Source organism: Mustela nigripes, chromosome X (genome assembly GCF_022355385.1).
Source record: "Mustela nigripes isolate SB6536 chromosome X, MUSNIG.SB6536, whole genome shotgun sequence".
Classification (NCBI taxonomy): Eukaryota; Metazoa; Chordata; class Mammalia; order Carnivora; family Mustelidae; genus Mustela; species Mustela nigripes.
Genome location: NC_081575.1, coordinates 96,063,619 through 96,085,226, shown reverse-complemented (window position 1 = coordinate 96,085,226; position 21,608 = coordinate 96,063,619). Strand labels below are relative to the sequence as shown.

Here is a 21,608-nt window from a genome sequence, read left to right as displayed (position 1 = left end):
GAGGGTTGCTGGGGGGGAGGGGGTTTGGGAGAAGGGGGTGGGATTATGGACATTGGGGAGGGTATGTGCTTTGGTGAGTGCTGTGAAGTGTGTAAACCTGGTGATTCACAGACCTGTACCCCTGGGGATAAAAATATATGTTTATAAAAAATAAAAAATTAAAAAAAAATTCTTATACGGAATATTATATACTAGAAGGCATCAGTTGAGAAAATGAACTCTGTCCGCAGTAATAATTTCACAACATAGGATAAAATATGTATATACTTTCAATGTGATATTATCAAACTTGAATTTTTATAAATATAATGTATCTTACACCCAACAATATACAATGTTACTTTAATGAAAGCAGAACCCTATATAGCCATAGCTTTCTAACCTTGAACCATGTATACCGATTTCAAGGAAAAAATTTGGCAATAGCAACTCTGAAAACTTTCAAGTTACATGACTAACATTCATTATAATAAGAAGAAATTTTAAATTATAATACATTTTGAAGCCATATTATCATTATCACAAAATTATCTCAGTAAATGGCTACCTCAATTTCGAGTTTAATATGCAATAAAAAATTCTATTCTACCTTGAGGCAAGAAATGCACTGGTCAGGGGGAATATAACCAATTCACCTTATGAAATTATTTTAATTGAGAATTAGCTTCATTTTTAAGAGTAGTAATTTCACATTGATGAATTTAAAATTTACAGTATATGCTTGTATATAATTTCTATATTCTATAAAAGAACATTCTGAAATATGTACAACCATTTCTATTAGTACATTTCACATTTCGGAGATGATGAAGTGGACCCTAAGTCATGGAATCATTTGGCAAAAATCCCGGAGTTAGTGACAGGGTTAAAGGATAGACTTCTCCTGGATCCTCAGAATAAATATAAGGTGCAGACATAGTACAGTCCTATTTTGTGGATTGAAAATTCGGTGTAAGAACTAATACTTGCCTAACGTAAATTAACTTAAAATTTTGGAATTTATATCTGAACACTGGATTTTATGATAATACATAGAGTCAGTTTATAGTCAGTCAAAGATATTATGTTCTGACACACTCCAAAATATGTATTATACGGCTATTTAAGTCTCTGAATACTTAAAGAACACATAAAATACTAGCTTTAAAGAATACTTTAGAAACCTCTTTATCTAAGATCATATGCCAGGAATAGTGAATACCACATCATTTTTCAGATCAGTGACATTTGATAAGCATTCACTCTAACTCAGTGACAATTTTCAATGATGTGATTAAGTGAATATCTGAACATAGCTGACGTTTGAATTTTCAACATAGGCTTTTAAATACTCACTTTGGATTTGTGCTATAAATGTAAAAAAAATGATCTTACTTGTTTTGTGCTACTTCACATTTATACTGCTTGAACATTTGAAGTTATTTGGTAAGAATTTGCCGCTTTGTCATAGACAGTTGATGAGAATGGTGTACGGAACCTAAGTATGAGATCTACAGCTGTGTCAGCTAATATTAAATAATACTAAATCAAAAAGTCCTGGTATACTGTATGCACAGGATGTATTACAACACTACATTTCTTGTATGAATATTTAAAATAAAGATGGAGTGTATTCTATGACTTCAAAGAGGTACTGAGATCCATAAAATGTAAACATGGAAATCTTGGGGGTGCCTGGGTGGCTCGGTCAGTTAAGTGTCTCTTGGTTTTGGCTAAGGTCACAATCTCAGGGTCCTGAGATTGAGTCCCTGCTTATCACTCTTCCTCTGCTCCTCCCTGCTCTTTCTCTGTCTCCTTCTCTCTCGAATAAATAAATAAATAATCTTTTAAAAAGCACATGGAAATCTAGGGATGGAAGAAGCGAAAACAAACTGGAATTAGCCAATTAATGGAAGACAGATATCATAATGTATGCAGAGCGCAGTTTGAAATACCACGGACAGTTAAATCTCCCTACTAGATCTTCAATGGCTAAATTCCTTTAATAGTGAAAATATAGCCATCAGGGAGATTCAAATTAAAACCTTTAATAGTGAAAATATAGCCATCAGGGAGATTCAAATTAAAACCACATAGAGATACCACCTTACACCAGTTAGAATGGCCAAAACTAGAAAGACAGAAAACAACATGTGTTGGAGAGGATGTGGAGAAAGGGGAACCCTCTTACACTGTTGGTGGGAATGCAAGTTGGTGCAGCCACTTTGGAGAACAGTGTGGAGATTCCTCAAGAAATTAAAAATAGAGCTTCCCTATGATCCTACAATTACACTACTGGGTATTTATCCCAAAGATACAGATGTAGTGAAAAGAAGGGCCATCTGTACCCCAGTGTTCATAGCAGCAATGGCCATGGTCACCAAACTGTGGAAAGAACCAAGATGCGCTTCAACGGACGAATGGATAAGGAAGATGTGGTCCATATACACTATGGAGTATTATGCCTCCATCAGAAAGGACGAATACCCAACTTTTGTAGCAACATGGACGGGACTGGAAGAGATTATGCTGAGTGAAATAAGTCAAGCAGATAGAGTCAATTATCATATGGTTTCACTTATTTGTGGAGCATAACAAATAACATGGAGGACAAGGGGAGGTGGAGAGGAGAAGGGAGTTGAGGGAAATTGGAAGGAGAGGTGAACCATGAGAGACTATGGACTCTGAAAAACAATCTGAGGGTTTTGAAGGGGCAGGGGGTGGGAGGTTGGGGAAACCAGGTGGTAGGTATTAATAAGGGAGGGCACGGATTGCATGGAGCACTTGGTGTGGTGCAAAAATAATGACTACTGTTATGCTGAAAATAAATAAAAAATTTTAAAAATTAAAAACAAAACAAAAAAAGTGAAAAAATATTCATTATTCAATTTGACACAAAATGATGAAAACATCAAATCTCTGGCAGAGGAAACTCACTGACTGGAACTTACTTATATCTAAGGAGGTAAAAAATCTATCAAGAAATAAATTGAAATGACCCATCAAATATTTCTTTTCATTTGAGAGAAAATGTGGTTAAAGACCCACAGAACTGAATTCAGAATGTCTGGTGGAGACTGCCACAAACAAAAGTGTCTTGAGAAGGGTAAAGGAATGGTATAATAGCAATATGAGAGATGTTTCCATTACCTGTGATTTGCTTTATCTAACTTCAACAAGTAGCAAGGAAATGCAAGCTGTGGCTGTATTTTATATCTTGAGCTGGTGTGTAGACAAGCTTAACCACTTGATACAGTCAGACTCAATTTCACAGGATTTTGTACTTTCTTTTGTTTGCTTTTTTAAACCATGGCCAGCTTTATTACAAATGAGCTTTGCTCTCAGCAAATATTGTAATAAAGGTATCACTGCACTTGGAAGTACTTTATTCTCAATAAGTCGTTTTGAAAATAAATTATTGATAGCAGAAATAACTTCATGCTAAAACAGCCACTACAGAGAATGCAAATCAGAACATAAATGTGGTATCAGAGCCCTACAGAGCTAAGCTGTGAGTGCCATTTGAGTGAGGATAGCAAATGAGTCATCAGAACAGAGAAGGGAAGGGAAACTGAGGCATGGAGTCAAATTGAGGTGCTAGTTGAGAACAAGGAAATGTGTGGAAACAGGTCGTTTATGGCAGAAGAATAGGCCAAATCTTAGGTGTGTGGATGGAGTTATAGAATTGTTTAGTCCCTAATGATTTTCTATCAGCAATTGTCAATTTCTTAAAGTTTGGATGAACTTATCACTGGTGCCATTAGACTCAGAATCCTTTGTGAAAGATTGGTCTTGTTTAATTTTATGATTTCTTAACTTCTCTTGGCTACTGGTTAAGGTTGTCTATATTCCATTTTGTTAATTCTCATAATTTATCATTTTAAATAAAATCTAATCTAATTTAATTCCTTTTTATGATCAACATATAGCTCTGTGTAGATTTTCGGTTTCTGTATCTCTTAAACTTGTGTTTAAAATTTTCTTTCTGTGTTTATGTTGCATATATTTGCTTTCCCCCTCCTTTTCCTGATTAAATTTATGAGATTAGTCTATTTTATTACTTTATTACAAAGAACTAGCTCTGAAATTTATCTAGTGTTTCCTCTTTCTGACTTATTTATTTCTTCATTTATCTTTTATTTTCTACTTTCCTTAGGGCATTTTTTTCTTTTTGTAGCATTTATGGTTGAAATCTTGAATTAATTTAATCTTTTTTTTAATGAAATTAAAAGCAAAGACACAAATTGAACCTCTGAGTAAACCTAGGTCATTTCTCATGGAATGTTTTTCCTACACTAATGTAGATTTATACTCTTGATTCCTTATACAAAACATTTTCTTAAATTAATCAAATTGAATTTTTATAAGTATTATTAATTTCTAGTATTGCATTATTATCATCAGAGTATATACTTTATAAGCTCTTCTTTTTAAGTACTTGACACTCTTACAGCATCCTAATATATTGTCCATATTTGTACATAGGGCAGGAATATTTTTTATGTATTTATCTTTTCCTATGCCTTCGGTAAGTTTGTGCAGCAGAGCAGAAATAAGAAATAACTCATAGTCTGTTTTCCTTTTCTGGCTCTGATGTTCCCCAGAAGCATGGGAAAAGATACGATATAAGCTGCTTCCAAACTTAGCCAGAAACCGTCTCTGCTCTCTGTCAGCAAATAGAGGTGGTATGCTTTGAAAAATGAATGGCTTCCTGGTACACCCAGCAAGGTTCAACCCTAGGCAACATAAAGACTCAGTACAGACATTCTCAAGTCCACATTTGACCAGAAAATAGAGAATACTTGGAGTGTTGGTTATTCTCTGCCCTCTCCCCAATCCTTCACCCCTTCTGTGTCTTAGATGACTCATCTAGTTTAAAATGACTTTAACACCTAGGATCTCTCACCTTCTGGCTTCTGGTTGAGCTTGAGCAATGAATAGCGTTGGCAGGATACTGGAGAATCAAATAGAGAGACCAAGGTATCAATCTTCTCCCAACTCCCCCAGCAGGCCAAGATTTGGTAGTAACTTCATTTTTTAGATACATACATCACAGTTGTTCACCAGTGGCCCCTCTCACAAGGCTGGAGCTTTCACTGGTTTAAGGTAACAGCTCTCTCCCTTTTGTCTCTTTAGGTTTAGGAATAAATGCTATTAACTCTTGCTAGTCCCTACATGCTTCACCATTTATTGTTAGTCCTTTTAACTCTCTTCACATTTCTGTATCTATTCCCTTCATTACAGTCTCTTCAGCTTTGTCTTTGCGGGCTTTCTGTTTCATACCAGAACTGTTAATGAGACACTTGGTTTCACCAGAAGACTTGCACTTCGGTGGTGAATCTCTCAGTGGCTACCTCAATGGACTGACGATGAATGGCTTTTCTCCTGCCAATAAAAGGCACCACATTGGTCTACAGATCTCTGGCCATTCCTAGGGGTAGGGAAGAGCATTCCTAATAATGACAAAGAATTTTCTGAATGGCGGTTTGAGAGCTCAGATTTGGATTTAGGGAATTTAAATTAAATTATAAACTATTGCTTTTCCTACAAATCCAACTTTATGGGGCAGAAGGTTTATACATAATGCTCATATATTTTATAGAATCATCTGTGCTTCGGGCTATCAATGGGAGGGAAATCGTTATTAAATCTACAGTTTATGCTATCTGTATTCTCTCTCTCTCTCTCTATATATATATATATATTTTTTCTTGCTAAGTGTGTTCTAACCTGACAATGGCAAATTAAAGACTGAATAAAAATATACTTCTGAGCTTGCAGTCCAGTCCAGTGCTGTCACTGGGGGCGGAACCAACTCCAGCTCCCTGAGCTGCTTGGGAAACTTGGGAGGGGCCAGGGGACTTCGGACATGGGAGAGCCCCAGGAGGCACAGGCCTGTGCTGGTCCCTGCAGTGCTCTGCAGGGCTACAAAAGGAGGGGGAACCTGTCCAGAATCCCTGCAGGGCAGGAAACCTCAACACAGAAAAACTGCGATGAAAATGAAGGAATGCCTGAGAACCAAGGAAAGAGTACAAAGAACAGCTACGGGATGTGAAAAAACCAGAAGTAGCTTGTACTCTGGAAAACAAGGAAAAGTTAGAAAATGAGGGAAAGACTAATCACAAGGGAAAGGCAGGAAATGAGGAAATTGTTAAAGGACAAGGAAAAGCCAGGGAGTGTGGCAAAACTGGAAGATGGGAAGCCAGTGAGTGAAGGAAAGACAGAGGGCAAGGCAAAGTCAAAAGAAGAAAACCCAGGCAGTGAGGGAAAGCAAAAGGAAGAAGGAAGGCGAGCCAGTGAGCCAAAGGCTGCAGGAAAGTTCCTAGCTGTGGATGGTGTACCCAGGAAGGCCAGAAGAAAAACCAACAAGGGGCTGGCTCCGTGCCACCAGGAATATAAGGTCATAGGATATGCATGTGAGGAATGAGGAGATGAGAAGAGAATTCGATGAAATGGTCAGGATGGAGGATAGGGTGAAGAAAACCAGACAGAAATGGGGAGGGGAGTATATGGGTGCAAAGAGCTTTACAGGATCCCTTCCACCCAAGGGGTCCAAGAGAACTCAGCGGGTGGCTACAGGGCCCCCCAAAAGGTCTTCAAAGACATTCCTTTTGTGTAGTGCCCCTGGCAGCATTTGCCAGGCCCTGTGCTTTAACCTTATGCTAATAGCTTGCTTTAGCTGTCACTTTTGTTAGCAGCATTTCAACCCAACTAGAGTACTCGATCAGTAGGGGATTTTTCACCCACGTGCATTGCACAGACGTTCTAATTCTTGGAAAAATAAAGTAGCTTATAATATTAAAAAAAATTATTTCCATTACATTTTCTTTGTGGTTTTAGTAGTATTTCTATTATGCAGTAAGTTGTCTAACGTTTCATTTTATTTTTTCAAAGATATATTTATTTTGGAGAGAGGGAGAGAGAGTGAGGTAGAGAGGCAGAGGAAGAGGGAGAGAGAGTCTTAAGCAGAGTGCAGAGCCCACCCTGGGGCTCCATCTCAGGGACCAGAAATCATAACCTGAGCCAAAACCAAGAGTCAGATGCTTAACTGACTGCGCCCGCTCAGGTGCTCCTTTTTTTTTTTTTTTAAAGATTTTATTTATTTATTTGACAGAAATCACAAGTAGATGGAGAGGCAGGCAGAGAGAGAGAGGGAAGCAGGCTCCCTGCTGAGCAGAGAGCCCGATGCGGGACTCGATCCCAGGACCCTGAGATCATGACCAGAGCCGAAGGCAGTGGCTTAACCCACTGAGCCACCCAGGCGCCCCGATGCTCCTGTATCATATTTTAATTACTGATTGTAACTTTCCTGGATAAAAATGTACTCTTTTTAAATACTTTTAAGTTTTTCTGTGTTATTATTTAACTTCTTCTCTAATCTTAAAAGAATGTGTTTTATTAGCAGTTCAATATATAGTAGCACCTTGAGTTTCAGTTATTGCCATCTCCTTCAGCACAAAGTTCAAAGCCTAACCATGTCTTCCCATGTTTTCCCTTCTCCCTTCTTGTCTTCCCTTCTTTTATGGCTTTTCTGTTTTATTGCCAGAATTCCTTCTGGTCTTATATTGAAAACTGTGAAATTAATAATTATAATACATATATAGGAAAGCCAACATATGCAGGAAACCCACCCTGCTACCTCTCTGATCCCCTGCTCGCCTGTGTTTTCTCCACATTCAGTCCTGTCTTGTGAGTTCTATTTGCAAACATTTCTCTCTCCTCTCTCTCTCTCTCTCTTTCTCTCTCTCTCTCATCAAGATCTTTCTGTTCCTCTGCCTGGACCATTTTCCTATAGAAAATACCATGGCTCACTCCTTCTCTTCTTTTCAGGCTTTAACTGTATCACAGCTTAACTGAGAGTTCTTCCCATACCTCCTATTCTGTTTATGATTTATTCGTTCATTTGGCTATCACTACATCCTAAATGTTTAATGTCCCCTGGTATGTGACTGTAAATTCTATGGCATAAAGGGTTGTGTCTGTTCTGATCACTGACTACAGTGTTCCTACCACCTAGGATACAATCGAACACATTAAAGACATTCAATAAATAATGTGCTGAATGTAAATATACTAAGATTGTTTAGAGTATGATTTCTCAAAATCTCCATTCAAGGCCTTCTTTCTACAGTTGATTCTAAATTTAGGAATCTGTGATTTTTAAAAGGAAATTTGAAATAGTCCTATCTACTATTTTATTTAATATGCCATTTTATGGATATCCTGCCTGAGGCTCATTTATTAATCTAATATAGAATACCTAAGCCCATCTTTAAGGGGAAAAAATCCTGATCTTGAACATTCTCTTTGATTTAATTGTATGTTTACTCTTTATGGTAATAATCAGACTAATAAACACATTTCCTTGAAATCTTTTCCATTTCTTTTGTACTTTCTTCTGTTACAAAATAACCGAGAAGTATAAAATGATAATAAATTTACCTTTGAACATTTATATTCTGTGTCTTTTAGCCTGGGGCTACTTCAAGTAAAGGTTATTTCACTCTGGGTTTTGGTTTCCACTTGAAAATGTTTTACTTGAGATTCTACCCTTTCATACAGAGACTTCAATTTTACGCCAGTCCCTATTAAGGCCCTTGGCTGGATGGGAGCATTGTGGAAATCTGCTCTTTAAGGGCTCCTCTAAAAAGCCCTCATTTCAGGGTCTTTGGCTGCTCAAACAATGGGAGGTTCTCAAGGTTTTGTATTTTCAGGAAGAAATACGACCATCTGAGAAAAGACCTATAAAATGCATTAATCACATTCTAATTTTATATACTTACTTATCACATTTCATTAAACAATTTCATGAGAAAATACAGGGTGTATTGTCAGACTGATAAATAGGCCATTGTTTGGCATTTGGGAGGTTATAAGGTTAGGTTTACTTTACCTTTATAGGTTCCTCTGTTTTTTAAACCTTTTTAAAAACAGGAATTGAAGTAAAACATACATAAGAGAAAGCATACTCGAGTGTAGACCTTGAAAATTTTTCTCAGAGCAAATGCTCCTGTGTAACAAGCACCAGGTCAAAATATGCAATATTTTTGACACCTGAGAAGATTCACTCATGCATTTTACTGCTTCACTCCTTCCAAAATGTAACCACTCTACTGACTTTTAAACCCATGGAACAAGTTTGCCTGTTTTTGAAATCTAATTAAAAGAAATCATAGTAGGTATACTTTTGTGTCTCACTTCTTTGGCTCAAATCTCTTTCAGGGGATTGACATCCCATGTATTGTATATAGCTATCATTTGTCTATTTTCACCACTTTATAATATGCTATCATGTGAATATACTGCAGTCATTTCCAGTTTGGGCTACTACAAATTAAGCTGCTATGAACATTCTCTCTCTTTCTCTCTCCACATACACATACACACACACAACACAGATACATACATGCATAAGAATGACGATTCTATCCCTCAATACAAAACTATTGGGTTATAAGAATTATGCAGTTTTGCATTTAGTATATAATGCCAAACTTTTAATAGTTGTCTGAATTACATTTCCACCAGTTAGGAGTTCAAGTTATTCCAAATCCTCACCCTCAGCATTATTCGCCCTTCGCATTTCAACCATTTTTATAAATTTGTATTGGTTTCTTATTGCATTTTTTAACTTGAATTTCCCTATTTACTGCTAAGGTTTCATATTTTTTTTTTTACATTAGTCTTTAATTTTTGAACATCCTCTTTTGGGAAGTTCCTGTTCAAATTTTCTGCCCATTCTTTTGCTCATTCTGCAAAACCTAAAGTTATCTTTTTATTAAGATTTTATTTACTTGAGAGGGAGAGAGTGAGAGACAGAGCACGAGAGGGGAGAGGGTCAGAGGAAGAAGCAGACTCCCTGTTGAGCAGGGAGGTGGATGCGGGACTTGATCCTGGGACTCCAGGATCATGAAATGAGCCGAAGGCAGTCACTTAACAAACTGAGACATCAAGGTGCCCGCAAAACCTAAAATCATTAAAAATAAATAAACTATAGAGGAAAATCATAGGAGAAATCTGGAATGCTCAATAATATAAAGTTATCAATTCTTCACAAACTGACCTATAAATTTAACTCACTATTGATCACATTCCAAACAGGATTTATATGGAAATTTAAAAGATGATGGGGAAATAAAGAGAGAAATACAATGGATCAGTATAACCAAGAAAACACAGAACAAGAAAAAAAGGGGAACCTAGTTTACCAGATACAAGGATGTATAAAATTGCAGTAATCCATAGGGCATGGTATTTGTGCATGTATAAAAAAAGAGGAAAATGCAACTGAACTAAAGTCCAAAAACAGAACAATATTTGTACTGAGAAATTTTTATGACATACTAGTATTAGAGAGCAATGAGTAAATAACATTCTTTTTAATAAATGGTGTTGTGACAATTAGATTCCAAATGAAAAAAAAAAAAGAAAGAAAGAAAAGAACCTGGATCTTAACCCATTCCTCATGCCAAATTCAATAATAAATTCCAGGTAAATATAGATTCAAATTCAAATGATAGAACAAAGAAGCCTATATAGATGAAAATAAAATATAACGACATAATGGTTTTGGGTAGACAAGTAATTCTTTAAAAGGACACAACATTATAATGTGATCATTTATGAAAATGACCTGTACCAGAACGAAGAGTTTTGCTTTATCATGAAGTAAAAATATAATTCAAAGGCAGAAAATACCTTTGGAGTGCAAAAACGAAGGATTCATATCCAGAACATACAACTCATAATTTTGATGAAGTTCAAGTTAATTTTTCTCTTTTTGAATCATGCCTTTGGTTTCACCTCTAAGAAGAATTTTGTTATCCCAAAGTCACAGAGATTTTCTTTTATGGCTTCTCTGTTTTATTGCCAGAATTCCTTCTGGTCTTATATTGAAAACTGTGAAATTAATAATATAACATATACAGGAAAGCCAAAAATTCATAATAACCAGTATGTGGGGGCCTAAAATCTCTTATCAAATAAAACCTATGGCTCCATTAATCTACTCTTTAAAAAAAAAAGATCCAACAACTTATTGCTTATCATGGTATTTTTTTGGTGGAAAGAGATCAACTACATCAAATAGACTAAATCCAATAATTCTTTGAATTTTCTTCTGTCTTCCTTGCTTTCATATTTTATAATGGAATATGGGAAACTGAAAAAGATTTTTTTTCATGTAAATTCTAATATATCTAAACAATACTCTTTTTGTAAAGGTCTTATTTATTTATTTGACACAGAGAGAGCACAAATAGGGGAGCTGCAGGCAGAGGGAGAGAGAGAAACACGTTTCTCACTGAGCAGGAAGCCTGATGCAGGGCTCGATCCCAGCACCCTGGGATCATGACCTGAGCCAAAGGCAGCCAGCCGCTTAGCCAACTTAGCCACCCAGGTGCCCCTTTAAACAATATTCTTAATTTATGTGATATTGATCTTGTGAAAGGATCTATCAGACTAATATTGAGGCAAACATTTTATAGACTGTCTTATCCTGTCTGCAATTCGAAATTCTTCTTGAAAATTTGAAAATAAACAGTTAATCACTTCAGAAAATAATTCAAAAGGTGTAATGTTTCTATAAAGCAATTTTTCATAGATTACATATGACAATAACCCTAAATTGATAAAATCAACCAAATGCTGCACAGTCTTCACTATCATTTTCCACCTGATGTCTTCTTGGTACCAGATGAGCTGAACAACATATACAGGAAAGCCAAGTACACATCATGACTCATCTATCACTGATGATGGTTATTGTAAGAGTATGTGAGCAATTTATTTGAATTTATCCTTGAAGAGGAGATGCAATATAATTAGGAAGCTACTAAGTGTCTGGTAAATGTATTGGTCGATTAGAAAGGTTGAAGGAAGCTGGTGAGAAAGGAGGGCCTCTCTAATACCATGGCAGAGGGGAGGAATCTCAAAGTCACTCTAAGGAGACCAAACTCCTTTCATCATCATACTTATTTAGGTATAATTGTTGACTTTCTCATGCCATACATATATTTTCATCTAGTTCAGCTAAATCAAACCTAGCAATAGAAAACAAATTTGCAGTTCTGTGAGTTGAAATAGTGATTGTTCTGTGTAATTTTCATATTTGGATGTGGTGTCTAATAAATGTTGCTTTAATTCAAACAAATTTTATCATCATCATGTCTGAGCATACTTGATACATAAAAAATAATAGTCAGCCTAGTAAAAGCCATTTGTTGCACAGAATACTTCTTTAAAAAAACTGAGATTCGCCACTGGACTTCATCTATCCTCCAAATGTAACTGCAAGTAAAATCTGAAAACACCACCAAGTGCCTTATCAGGTCTGAGTCATACCCTTCCCTGGCCCCTGTGACTGCATACATTTATTACCTGAATCATTTTAGCCACCAACAGATGCACATGAACAAGAACACATACTCCAAAAACACTACTTTGATTTAAGTTTACTTTATTTAATTCTCAAGAGAACTTGAGAAGCTTTCCCTGCTTTGGGGGACCCAAAGCCCTCACTCAAACATTAAGCATGCTGTCTCATGGTATCCAGACTCTGTCCAGGCCTCTACTTACATTATTTTTCTGCAAGACTCGCAGTGCCTTGTTGACATTGTTCAGGGCGTGAACTCTTGTGGATCCTTTTTCTTTTGGCTGAAAGCAAAATGAAACAATGTTTACTGCCCAGAAGAGAGGGACAATCTACCAGAAATGAAACATTTATATATTTCACTTCAAAGTTTGAATATTTTAAATGAGCATAGGCTGAGAGGCATTGATATAATATACTTAAGTGCTTTGGGTTAATTGTCCTTGCCATAGGACTTTCTTAGCATGAATCAACGACTCCTCAAGAAAAATGATAGCATTTTCTTTTCCTCAAAAAAAGCTATTTGGTTATCATCTCTTCATTCCACAGCCCAGTTGGGGATTACTGCCTGACCAGGAAAGAGAAAAAACACTGCAAAAGGACTTCTTAGTAAGGTAGTTAAGTGAGGTAATTTCCACACATTTAAGGAAAGTATAAAAGAGACTTGAGCATAGAATAATTATATAATGCCAAATAGGGTTAAAGGAAAACATTTCTGTCAACATTACCTTAACTTGCCTTCATCACTGAAGCTCAAAACCTCAATTATCTTTTGTCCTCCAACCCTCATTCTCAACCCCCAGAGTCCCATCTCGTCCTATAATTTCTAAACTGACATTTACATAGTGCATTACAATATGCAGATTAACTCATTTATCCAGTTGTGGAGTTTTAGAAATTCTGCCATTATGATGCCTGTCATATTGACTTCTGAAAAGAGATCTACATCTCAAGAAAATTTTAAGGGCACAATAAAGTACAGATGGTCCTTGACATGAATGTTTGAGTTAGGACTTTTTGACTTTATAATGGTGCAAAAGTGATATGCATTCAGCAAAAACCATACTTCACATTTTGAATCTGGATCTTTTCCCAGGCAATATCCAGTGTTATACTCTGATGATGCTGGACAGGGGCAGTCAGCCATAGCTGCAAGTCAGCCATGAGATCATGAGGGTAGATGACCAATACACTTACAACCATTCCGTTTTTCACTTTCAGTATACTATTCAATACATTATAAGAGATAGTCAACACTTTGTTATAATACAGACTTCGTGTGAAATTGTTTTGCCTAACCATAGGCTAATATAAGCATTCTAAGCATGTTTAAGTTAAGCTAGGCTAAACTATGAAGTTCAGTAAATTATGTGTTATAAATGCATTGTCAATATAGGAAATTTTTAATCTGTAATGGATTCATAGAGATGTAACCCCATAGTAAGTCAAGGAAGTTCTGTATTATTAACTACAGAAATAATGTTGTACAGCAGATCTCTGGAACTTATTCCTTGTGTATAATTGAAACTTTACACCTGTTGACCAGCAACACCCCATTCTCCATATCTTCAGTTTAGTGTTCTTGTCACAATAAAAATGAAATTAAACTTAAAAACTCATGATGAATAAAAACCTTACAAAACGTTCAGTAACAAAGATGCCAAATATTACAAGCAAATAATATCTATTAATTAGCATAAATTATGTGACTGAAAGATTTTACCTTCTAGTTCTGTGGATGATAGAATATCCCAAAATAAAAATAATATTGCAAGATTATTTCATTCAGGAATATGTCCTGTATTGCTAGTTAAATAAGGAATTATTAAATTAGTGAATTTTACTAGATCTAGAACAACTATACTGAATTAGTTTCTGGTTTCTCAGTAAATTCTCCTAAGGTTAATGTGAACTTTCTTATAAATAAGTCACATACCAGTTTTTGCCCTGTCAGGCCTTCCAGAAGGTCTAGTAGGCGTCTCCCATCCTGTAGATCACTGAAGAGGTTCTCTATGTGCTGCTTCCCAAACTGAAATATGAAATATACCCAATTAAACAAAGCACTCTTTCAGTGATCCATTTCCATGAGTATGCCTTTTAAAATTTAAAGCTATGTTTAAGAATATTTAATGTATCTAATTCTTCATTTGCCAAGGGTTCATGAAGGATGAAAAGAGAACCTCCAAGTAAAAAACAAAAAGAAAATATATCATCATTAGGTCAAGTCTATTTAAGTATGTTTTTTAATAACCTGAGTTAGATATCTAATTGGTCTAATTAACTCAACTTTTTGAAGGCTGATTCTATGAAGGAGAGAGAAGTAAACACACAGAGAAACAAAGACCACCTACAATTTGTTCTGGGTAGATGCTTACAATTTAACTGTTTCCTGTACTTGGCTATATCACGTAATTGTAGAGGGTCCACCATCCTGCACCCCTAGAGCATGCTTTCTCTCAAAATACAATTTGGATACTGCCTCAAAATGATCCATTTTCATTATTGCCTGGCTCAGATGTTAGATCTGATTTTAACTGAGTTGAAATACACCTGTGACGGGGCGCCTGGGTGGCTCAGTGGGTTAAGCCGCTGCCTTCGGCTCAGGTCATGATCTCAGGGTCCTGGGATCGAGTCCCACATCGGGCTCTCTGCTCAGCAGGGAGCCTGCTTCCTCCTCTCTCTCTGCCTGCCTCTCTGCCTACTTGTGATCTCTGTCTGTCAAATAAATAAATAAAATCTTAAAAAAAAATAAAAAGAAAAAGAAATACACCTGTGACATATTGGTGTCTATTTTTTCTCAGCTCTTTACTTGGGAATTGTACTGAGAAAGAGTAATAACCTCTCATGTCATCTAGTATTTTGGTAGCAAATACTCATGAGAAACACTTCACTAAATGAGTGGATCTTACAATCTTTGTAATATAACTGTGGGTTAGCATTCATATACTCATCTCATGGATGAGACAAAGAGGTTGAACATGTGGCTCTTTGCAACAAAACTAGAAGATGGTAAAGCCCAAATGTTGTCCCAGAACTGTCTAACCCCAGAGGGCTGGTTCTTCCTAGATTATCATGCTGCTTCCAAGGCTTTTTTCTCCTCCCATCTGAGTATCTTTTAAATATTTTATTTCTTCTGTCATGCCCCCAAATATTTTCTTTTTCTGGTTGAAATCCTAAAATCCCTCCACATGAAGTCATTCACAAATCTTTCATCACCCAGGTTCTCTGGAAAGTCCTAATTTATCAGTGACAGATGTTTATTGAGCACCACTAAACCTGAGCTAAGTGCTGGAGCATACACTAGTAAATCAAACAGACATGCCCCCAGCCCTTGTGGATCTTTGAGTCCAGCAAGGAAAAGAAATATTCTCAAAAGACAGTACTACACAGAAGCAGTAACAGGGACCCAGGCACATATAACTTTGGCAACTCCTATAGTATGGGACCAGGAAATACTGTCCCCAAAATATCAGAGGATGGGACTGACATTAGTTTTCAGATGCTAAGTGAACCAACATTGGGTTGGTCTCATGCATTCCTCGATCACCTGCAAACTTTGCATTTCAGCCAGGTCAAGAAAAATAAAGAAGAACCTTGGTTTCCAGGAAGAGGGCATCCCTGAAGCTTCCAAGATTAAAAACAGGATCCCTGCTCTCCCTACAGCCACATAGCCATGTCCATGCCAAGTCCTGTCAATGCCTAGGTGTTTCACCTGATGAAAACACAGACAATTTTTCAGCTTTGAAAATTGAGCCATATATATGCTTTGACAAAGGTAACTACAAGTTACTCCTCAGAAATTCTACTCTAATTGTTCTGCTTAAAAGTTCCTGGGGAAAAAGAAGACAACACACAATATGAATATGTAAAAACACCTTTACTACACATAATGTACAAACAAATCTCAAACAACATGCCATTTTTTAATGAAACTTTAAGGAACGATTTCTACCAATAAGAAGATAAATGCATGCATTATAATTCTGTCAAGAACCTTATATATAACACGGAATCACTTGGCATTTCGAGGGTTCATATTAACGTTTTAATTTTAAGGTCTACAAATCCTTGGTCTACAGTGCCTTGAAAATGCTATTCTCTTTTGTTTTGTTTTGTTTCATCCGGGAGCAAAATTTTACAGATACATTTGAGAAGTGAGTGGCTTCTAAACTTATCACCAAAAACAATATTACACACTGAAATGTGTCAAGTTTTAAAGAAAATAAAGTAGAGTTATCTGACAGAGATACTTGTTTTTGGTAGAAATCTATATCTAGAATGAATAGATAGATACATTCTTACATACATACATACATAACAAAATCTGTCCAACTTGGAAGGATGTGGGTGGCAAAATGTTCATTCAAGAAGAGCACAGATAGAGAAAGAAAAGAGTACTGAGGCACAGGTTAAAGCATGAACCTCAAACCCATAGGGATCATCTAGCATCCAAGACACAAGGACTATAAAGCTTATGCTTTGGGGCAAGAAGTCTAGACAATTGTCAACAAGGCAAACAGGCCAATGTATTTTATAATTCTTTCTTTTAACCTGGAATCAAACAAAATGGAGAGGGAGTAAAGAACTGTAGGCTAATCAGAGGCCTCCAGGCACATCTATTTGTGATACTTAGAAAGCAATGAGGGAATGGCGAAAAAGTTCCTTCTATCATACATGACATTCATAGCTTGTACAACCAACAATATATTAAAGTATCACAACTGAAATCCAATTTCTATTTGTTATATTTGCATTCTTTAATAGAGTGATTCTCAGAACGTTCCATCAAAGCATCCTTCTAACAGATGAGATTGAATGAATTTACTGCAGGTCTGGCAGTATAAATTAGGCAGTGACAGAAGATTCAAATGTCTGTGAACCCATACATTTTATTTTTTATTTTTTTATATTAATATATAGTGTATTATCGGTTTCAGAGGTGGATTTCAGCAATTCATCAGTCTTATATAACATTCAGTGTTCATCACATCACATGCCCTCCTTAATGTCCATCACCCAGTTATTACCTCCCTACCTCCTTCCCCTCCTACAACCCTCCATTTACGCACATGTTTTATGTTACAAATTTATGGAAACGTTGCCTTCATCTCTTAATGAATGTTTTATTTTTTTAAAGATTTTATTTATTTATTTGAGAAAGAGAAAATGAGAAAGAGAGAGCACAAGAACGGGGAGGGTCAGAGGGAGAAGCAGACTCCCTGCCAAGCAGGGAGCCTGACAAGGGACTTGATCCCACAACTCCAGGATCATGACCTGAGCTGAAGGCAGTCACCCAACCAAGTGAGCCTCCCAGGCACCCTGAATGTTTTTTTTTTTTTTTAAGTATTTTCAAGCACTTATGAGTGAAATTTCCCCTCCTAGGTCCAATTAAAGTGATAGTCAGTGGAATGTACAATGTTTAGCCTATAACTTCATGGATCTTTAGGCGCTCAGTCTTCTTCTTCCAGTGGTATGAAGACCCAGGGAAAGCAAAACATCTCATTTCTCGTGGATGGTTTTCATTTCTCTCCTAGATTCAAATCCTCATGCCATAACGTTATAGTTATGATATAGCAAAAGTAGCACACCTTTGAGAGGCAGAAAGAGCTGAATTTTATTTTATTTTATTTTCCTTTTTTTAATTTAAATTCAAATAGCATATGATATATTATTTATTTCAGTGGTACAGGTCTGTGGTTCATCAGTCTTATGTAATGCCCAGTGCTCATTCCCACACACACCCTGACTTTTAAACTGGAGTCTTCTATTCATTAGCTGCACTCAGGCAAGTGACTTAACTTTTCTGAGGCACAATGTACTCTAGTAAAATGGGGATTGAAATAATACCAGTTCAGAGCACTCCTTGGAGGTTTAAATGAAACAGTGTAGGTGTGGCAAATAGTAGGCACTCGATTAATATAGGATTTGGGGGAGGTATTCTATTACTCTTTGACTTCTCTTTCTCTGGCCAAATTCTAGATATAGATACAATTATGGTACCTTATTGAATCTACTAGAAAGTGCAGAGCTCACATATAGTATGTTCTGTTTTGTCTTATTTTGGTACCCCTGTAAGAGTGAAAAGTCAAAGGAAGAAGATGTCTCTCCATATTCAGTTACTTGCATGCTGGTAAACATGGCTTCAAGCTCTTTCTCTTTTTTCTTGTTCTTTGGGTTATTTTCCATTAACTCCTCTTTTGTTTATGCCCTTTTTCATCTTCTACATGTACCATGCTTTTTTGTTGCAAGTAACATTTATGTCATGAAAACAGTAACATTTCTTTGAAATTCCCTATCTTTAATGGTTTTCTTTTCAAGTATATGAAAATTATTTTGTGAAACACACAAAATATTAAGCCCTTTTTGGGCCACATGACCCTGTGGCTCTCCATCTTCAGTCCCTTTCATGACTAATACTTTCCTTAAGAAGTAAACTTTTGATATTACTCAGCAGTTTACTGCATTCACTTACATGTTGTCGTCTAACCCTAAATAGCAAGATTAAAGGACCGTAAAATGAGATAATGATGCTTCCTGATCATTGCCCGTATGATATAAAGAAATACAGAGGCACAGAAAAGGTTCAAAAGAAAAAAAAAATCAGATAGGTTGATTGGTAAGTGAGGGAAACAAAGTGAAAAAAATCAAAGTGAGAATAAATTAAAAGGGACAGAAATGCATTTGTGAAAATATTTAAATGACTTCTGGCTCTCAGAGTTGTATCAATTTCTCAACCTGAAAATACACAGACATCAATAAAATATTCCAATAAGAGGTAAAGAGCACAGGAGTTATTTAGCATGACCTTCTGGTTACACAAAGGTCAGTCTCTGGACAACTCTGTTGCTCAGAAAGTCAGGACACTTCTCTGTGATTACAAATCTTTACATACTAGAAACACCAGAAAGCACAGGAAACACCAAAAATAATTCAATACATAATAGTGGTTACTGCTGACCTGCTCCCATAAAATTACTGCAACCCATTACAGTAAAAATCGGCAGTTTTCACAGATGACTGTTTTATTAGGTATGGATTATAAAAAGTATTTTATAAGAGAACTTTATTGAGGTATAATATACATACAGGGAAGTACATATATCTTAAGAGTTAGCCCAATTAGGTTTTACAAACTGAACACATTAATATTCTCACCACCTAGAAGGAGAAATAAAATATGACCAGCATCTAAGGGGCTTTCTCACACCCCTACTGTATACTAGTTCCTTCAATAATGATCACTATATTGACTTATAGTATGAGAGATAAATTTTGCCTTGAAAGTAGTCCCTTAAAAACAGAAAAATAATGTTGGTTTAGTCTTTCATTTTAATTGATTGAAAGACATCAGGTTAAGGCAGAGGGAATTTGGAAAGGAGAAAAAAAAATTGCACTGATCAAATTTGTTTTACAAAGCACAAAAGAGTATAATGCAGTGAAGGGCGCCTGGGTGGCTCAGTGGGTTAGGCCTCTGCCTTCGGCTCAGGTCATGATCCCAGGGTCCTGGAATCGAGTCCCGCATCAGGCTCTCTGCTCAGCAGAGAGTCTGCTTCCTCCTCTCTCTCTCTCTGCCTGCCTGTCTGCCTACTTGTGATCTCTGCCTGTCAAATAAATAAATAAAATCTTAAAAAGAAAAAGAGTATAATGCAGTGAATAAAAATGTTTACACTCTACCCTGAATGTCTTGGTTCAAATTCCAGTTCTGTCACATTCTAGTTGTGTGATATTGAGCAAGTAACTTGACCTTTCTTTGCCTTACCTTTTCATCTACAAAATGAGGAAAGACTATTACTTAACTTGTGGTAGTGCTGTGAAGATTGATTGATTGATTGTTTAATTTTTTATTTTTAATTTATTTTTTTAATTTTATTTTTTCAATGGTCCAAGATTCATTGTTTATGCACCACACCCAGTGCTCCTTGCAATAGGTGCCCTCCTTAATACCCACCACCAGACTCTCCCTCCCCCCACACCCCGCTCCCTTCTAAAACCCTCAGTTTGTTTCTCAAAGTCCACAGTCTCTCACGGTTTATCTACCCCTCTGATTTCCCCCACCTCACTTTTCCTCTCCTTCACCCAATGTCCTCCATGTTATTCCTTATGCTCTACAAATAACCAAAACCATATGATAATTGACTCTCTCTGCTTGACTTATTTCACTCAGCATAATCTCCTCCAGTCGCATCCATGTTGATACAAATTTGGGTATCCATCTTTTCAGATGGAGGCATAATACTCCATTGTATATATAGACTATATCTTCTTTATCCATTCATTCGCTGAAGGGCATCTTGGCTCTTTCCACAGTTTGGCGACGGAGGTCATTGCTGCTATGAACATTGGGGTACAGATGTCCCTTCTTTTCACTACGTCTGTATCTTTGGGGTAAATACCCAGTAGTACAATTGTGGGGTCATAGGGTAGCTCTATTTTTAATTTCTTAAGGAATCTCCACACTGTTTTCCAAAGTGGCTGCTGTGAAGATTTAAATGCACTTAGAATAGTGCTTTGTTTATAAGATACACTCAATCAATGTTAGCTATCATGAATTTATCCCAAAATACTTAAGCCAAATAATCCATATTTTCCATACTTCTCCTTGTAAATTTTGCCTCAAAGTAAAACAGAAAGGATAAACTTCAAAGTATTAGTATGGGTTTGAATGGGGTCATGATTATAAGGTGTCCAACATGTTGCCTGGCATAGAAAATGTTTAATCAAGTTTAATAACATTCCTTGCTTCCTCTTTCCTCTTAAATGTCATCACCTGGAGGTGAAAAACAGAACTTTCTTTTAAGGGTGCCAGCAGGATTTTTGTAACTTGACAATACTTTAATAAGGGACAATTTGCAAAGATGAAGGGAGGGTATAAAGAGACCACTAGAACTGGTAGTAGAGGATAGCTATTATCACTCCTAGACTCAAGATTGGAGAGGAAGAGTGATTAGTGTTCCCTGAACAAAGAAAAAGCCAAGAGGGTCACCAGATGGGAGCTTTGATAGTGGGCTAATGAATGCAACCATCCTGCAATTAATAAACTCCCTGATTTTTCTTTCTTCTTTCCCTGAGACCTTCTGTAAATGCTTTCATTAGTCAAATCCAACTGGAAGTCAGAGGGCAGGAAAGTCTGCTGATATGGTTCACAAAGGTCAGCCTCCCAGGGTAGAAAAAGGTGAAGAATGGACCCAGGGGGATAAACCAAAGACTTACAACACCCAAGACAGGGAAACAAACTTTCTTTGACTCAATAGATCAATGT

General features: G+C 36.5%; 1 protein-coding gene and 1 pseudogene across 1 annotated transcript in view; one reads left to right on the top strand and one right to left on the bottom strand.

Moving 5' to 3' along the window:
• DMD (dystrophin) overlaps positions 1-21,608 on the bottom strand; it is a 1,970,015-nt gene that overhangs the window by 1,696,656 nt on the left and 251,751 nt on the right. The window contains exons 3-4 of the mRNA XM_059385278.1: positions 14,286-14,378; positions 12,556-12,633 (exon numbers count right to left, since the gene is read on the bottom strand). Coding sequence (XP_059241261.1) covers positions 12,556-12,633; positions 14,286-14,378 — 171 coding nt within the window. The remainder of the gene's footprint in view (positions 1-12,555; positions 12,634-14,285; positions 14,379-21,608) is intronic.
• On the top strand, positions 5,849-6,598 carry LOC132007654 (transcription elongation factor A protein-like 4; annotated as a pseudogene).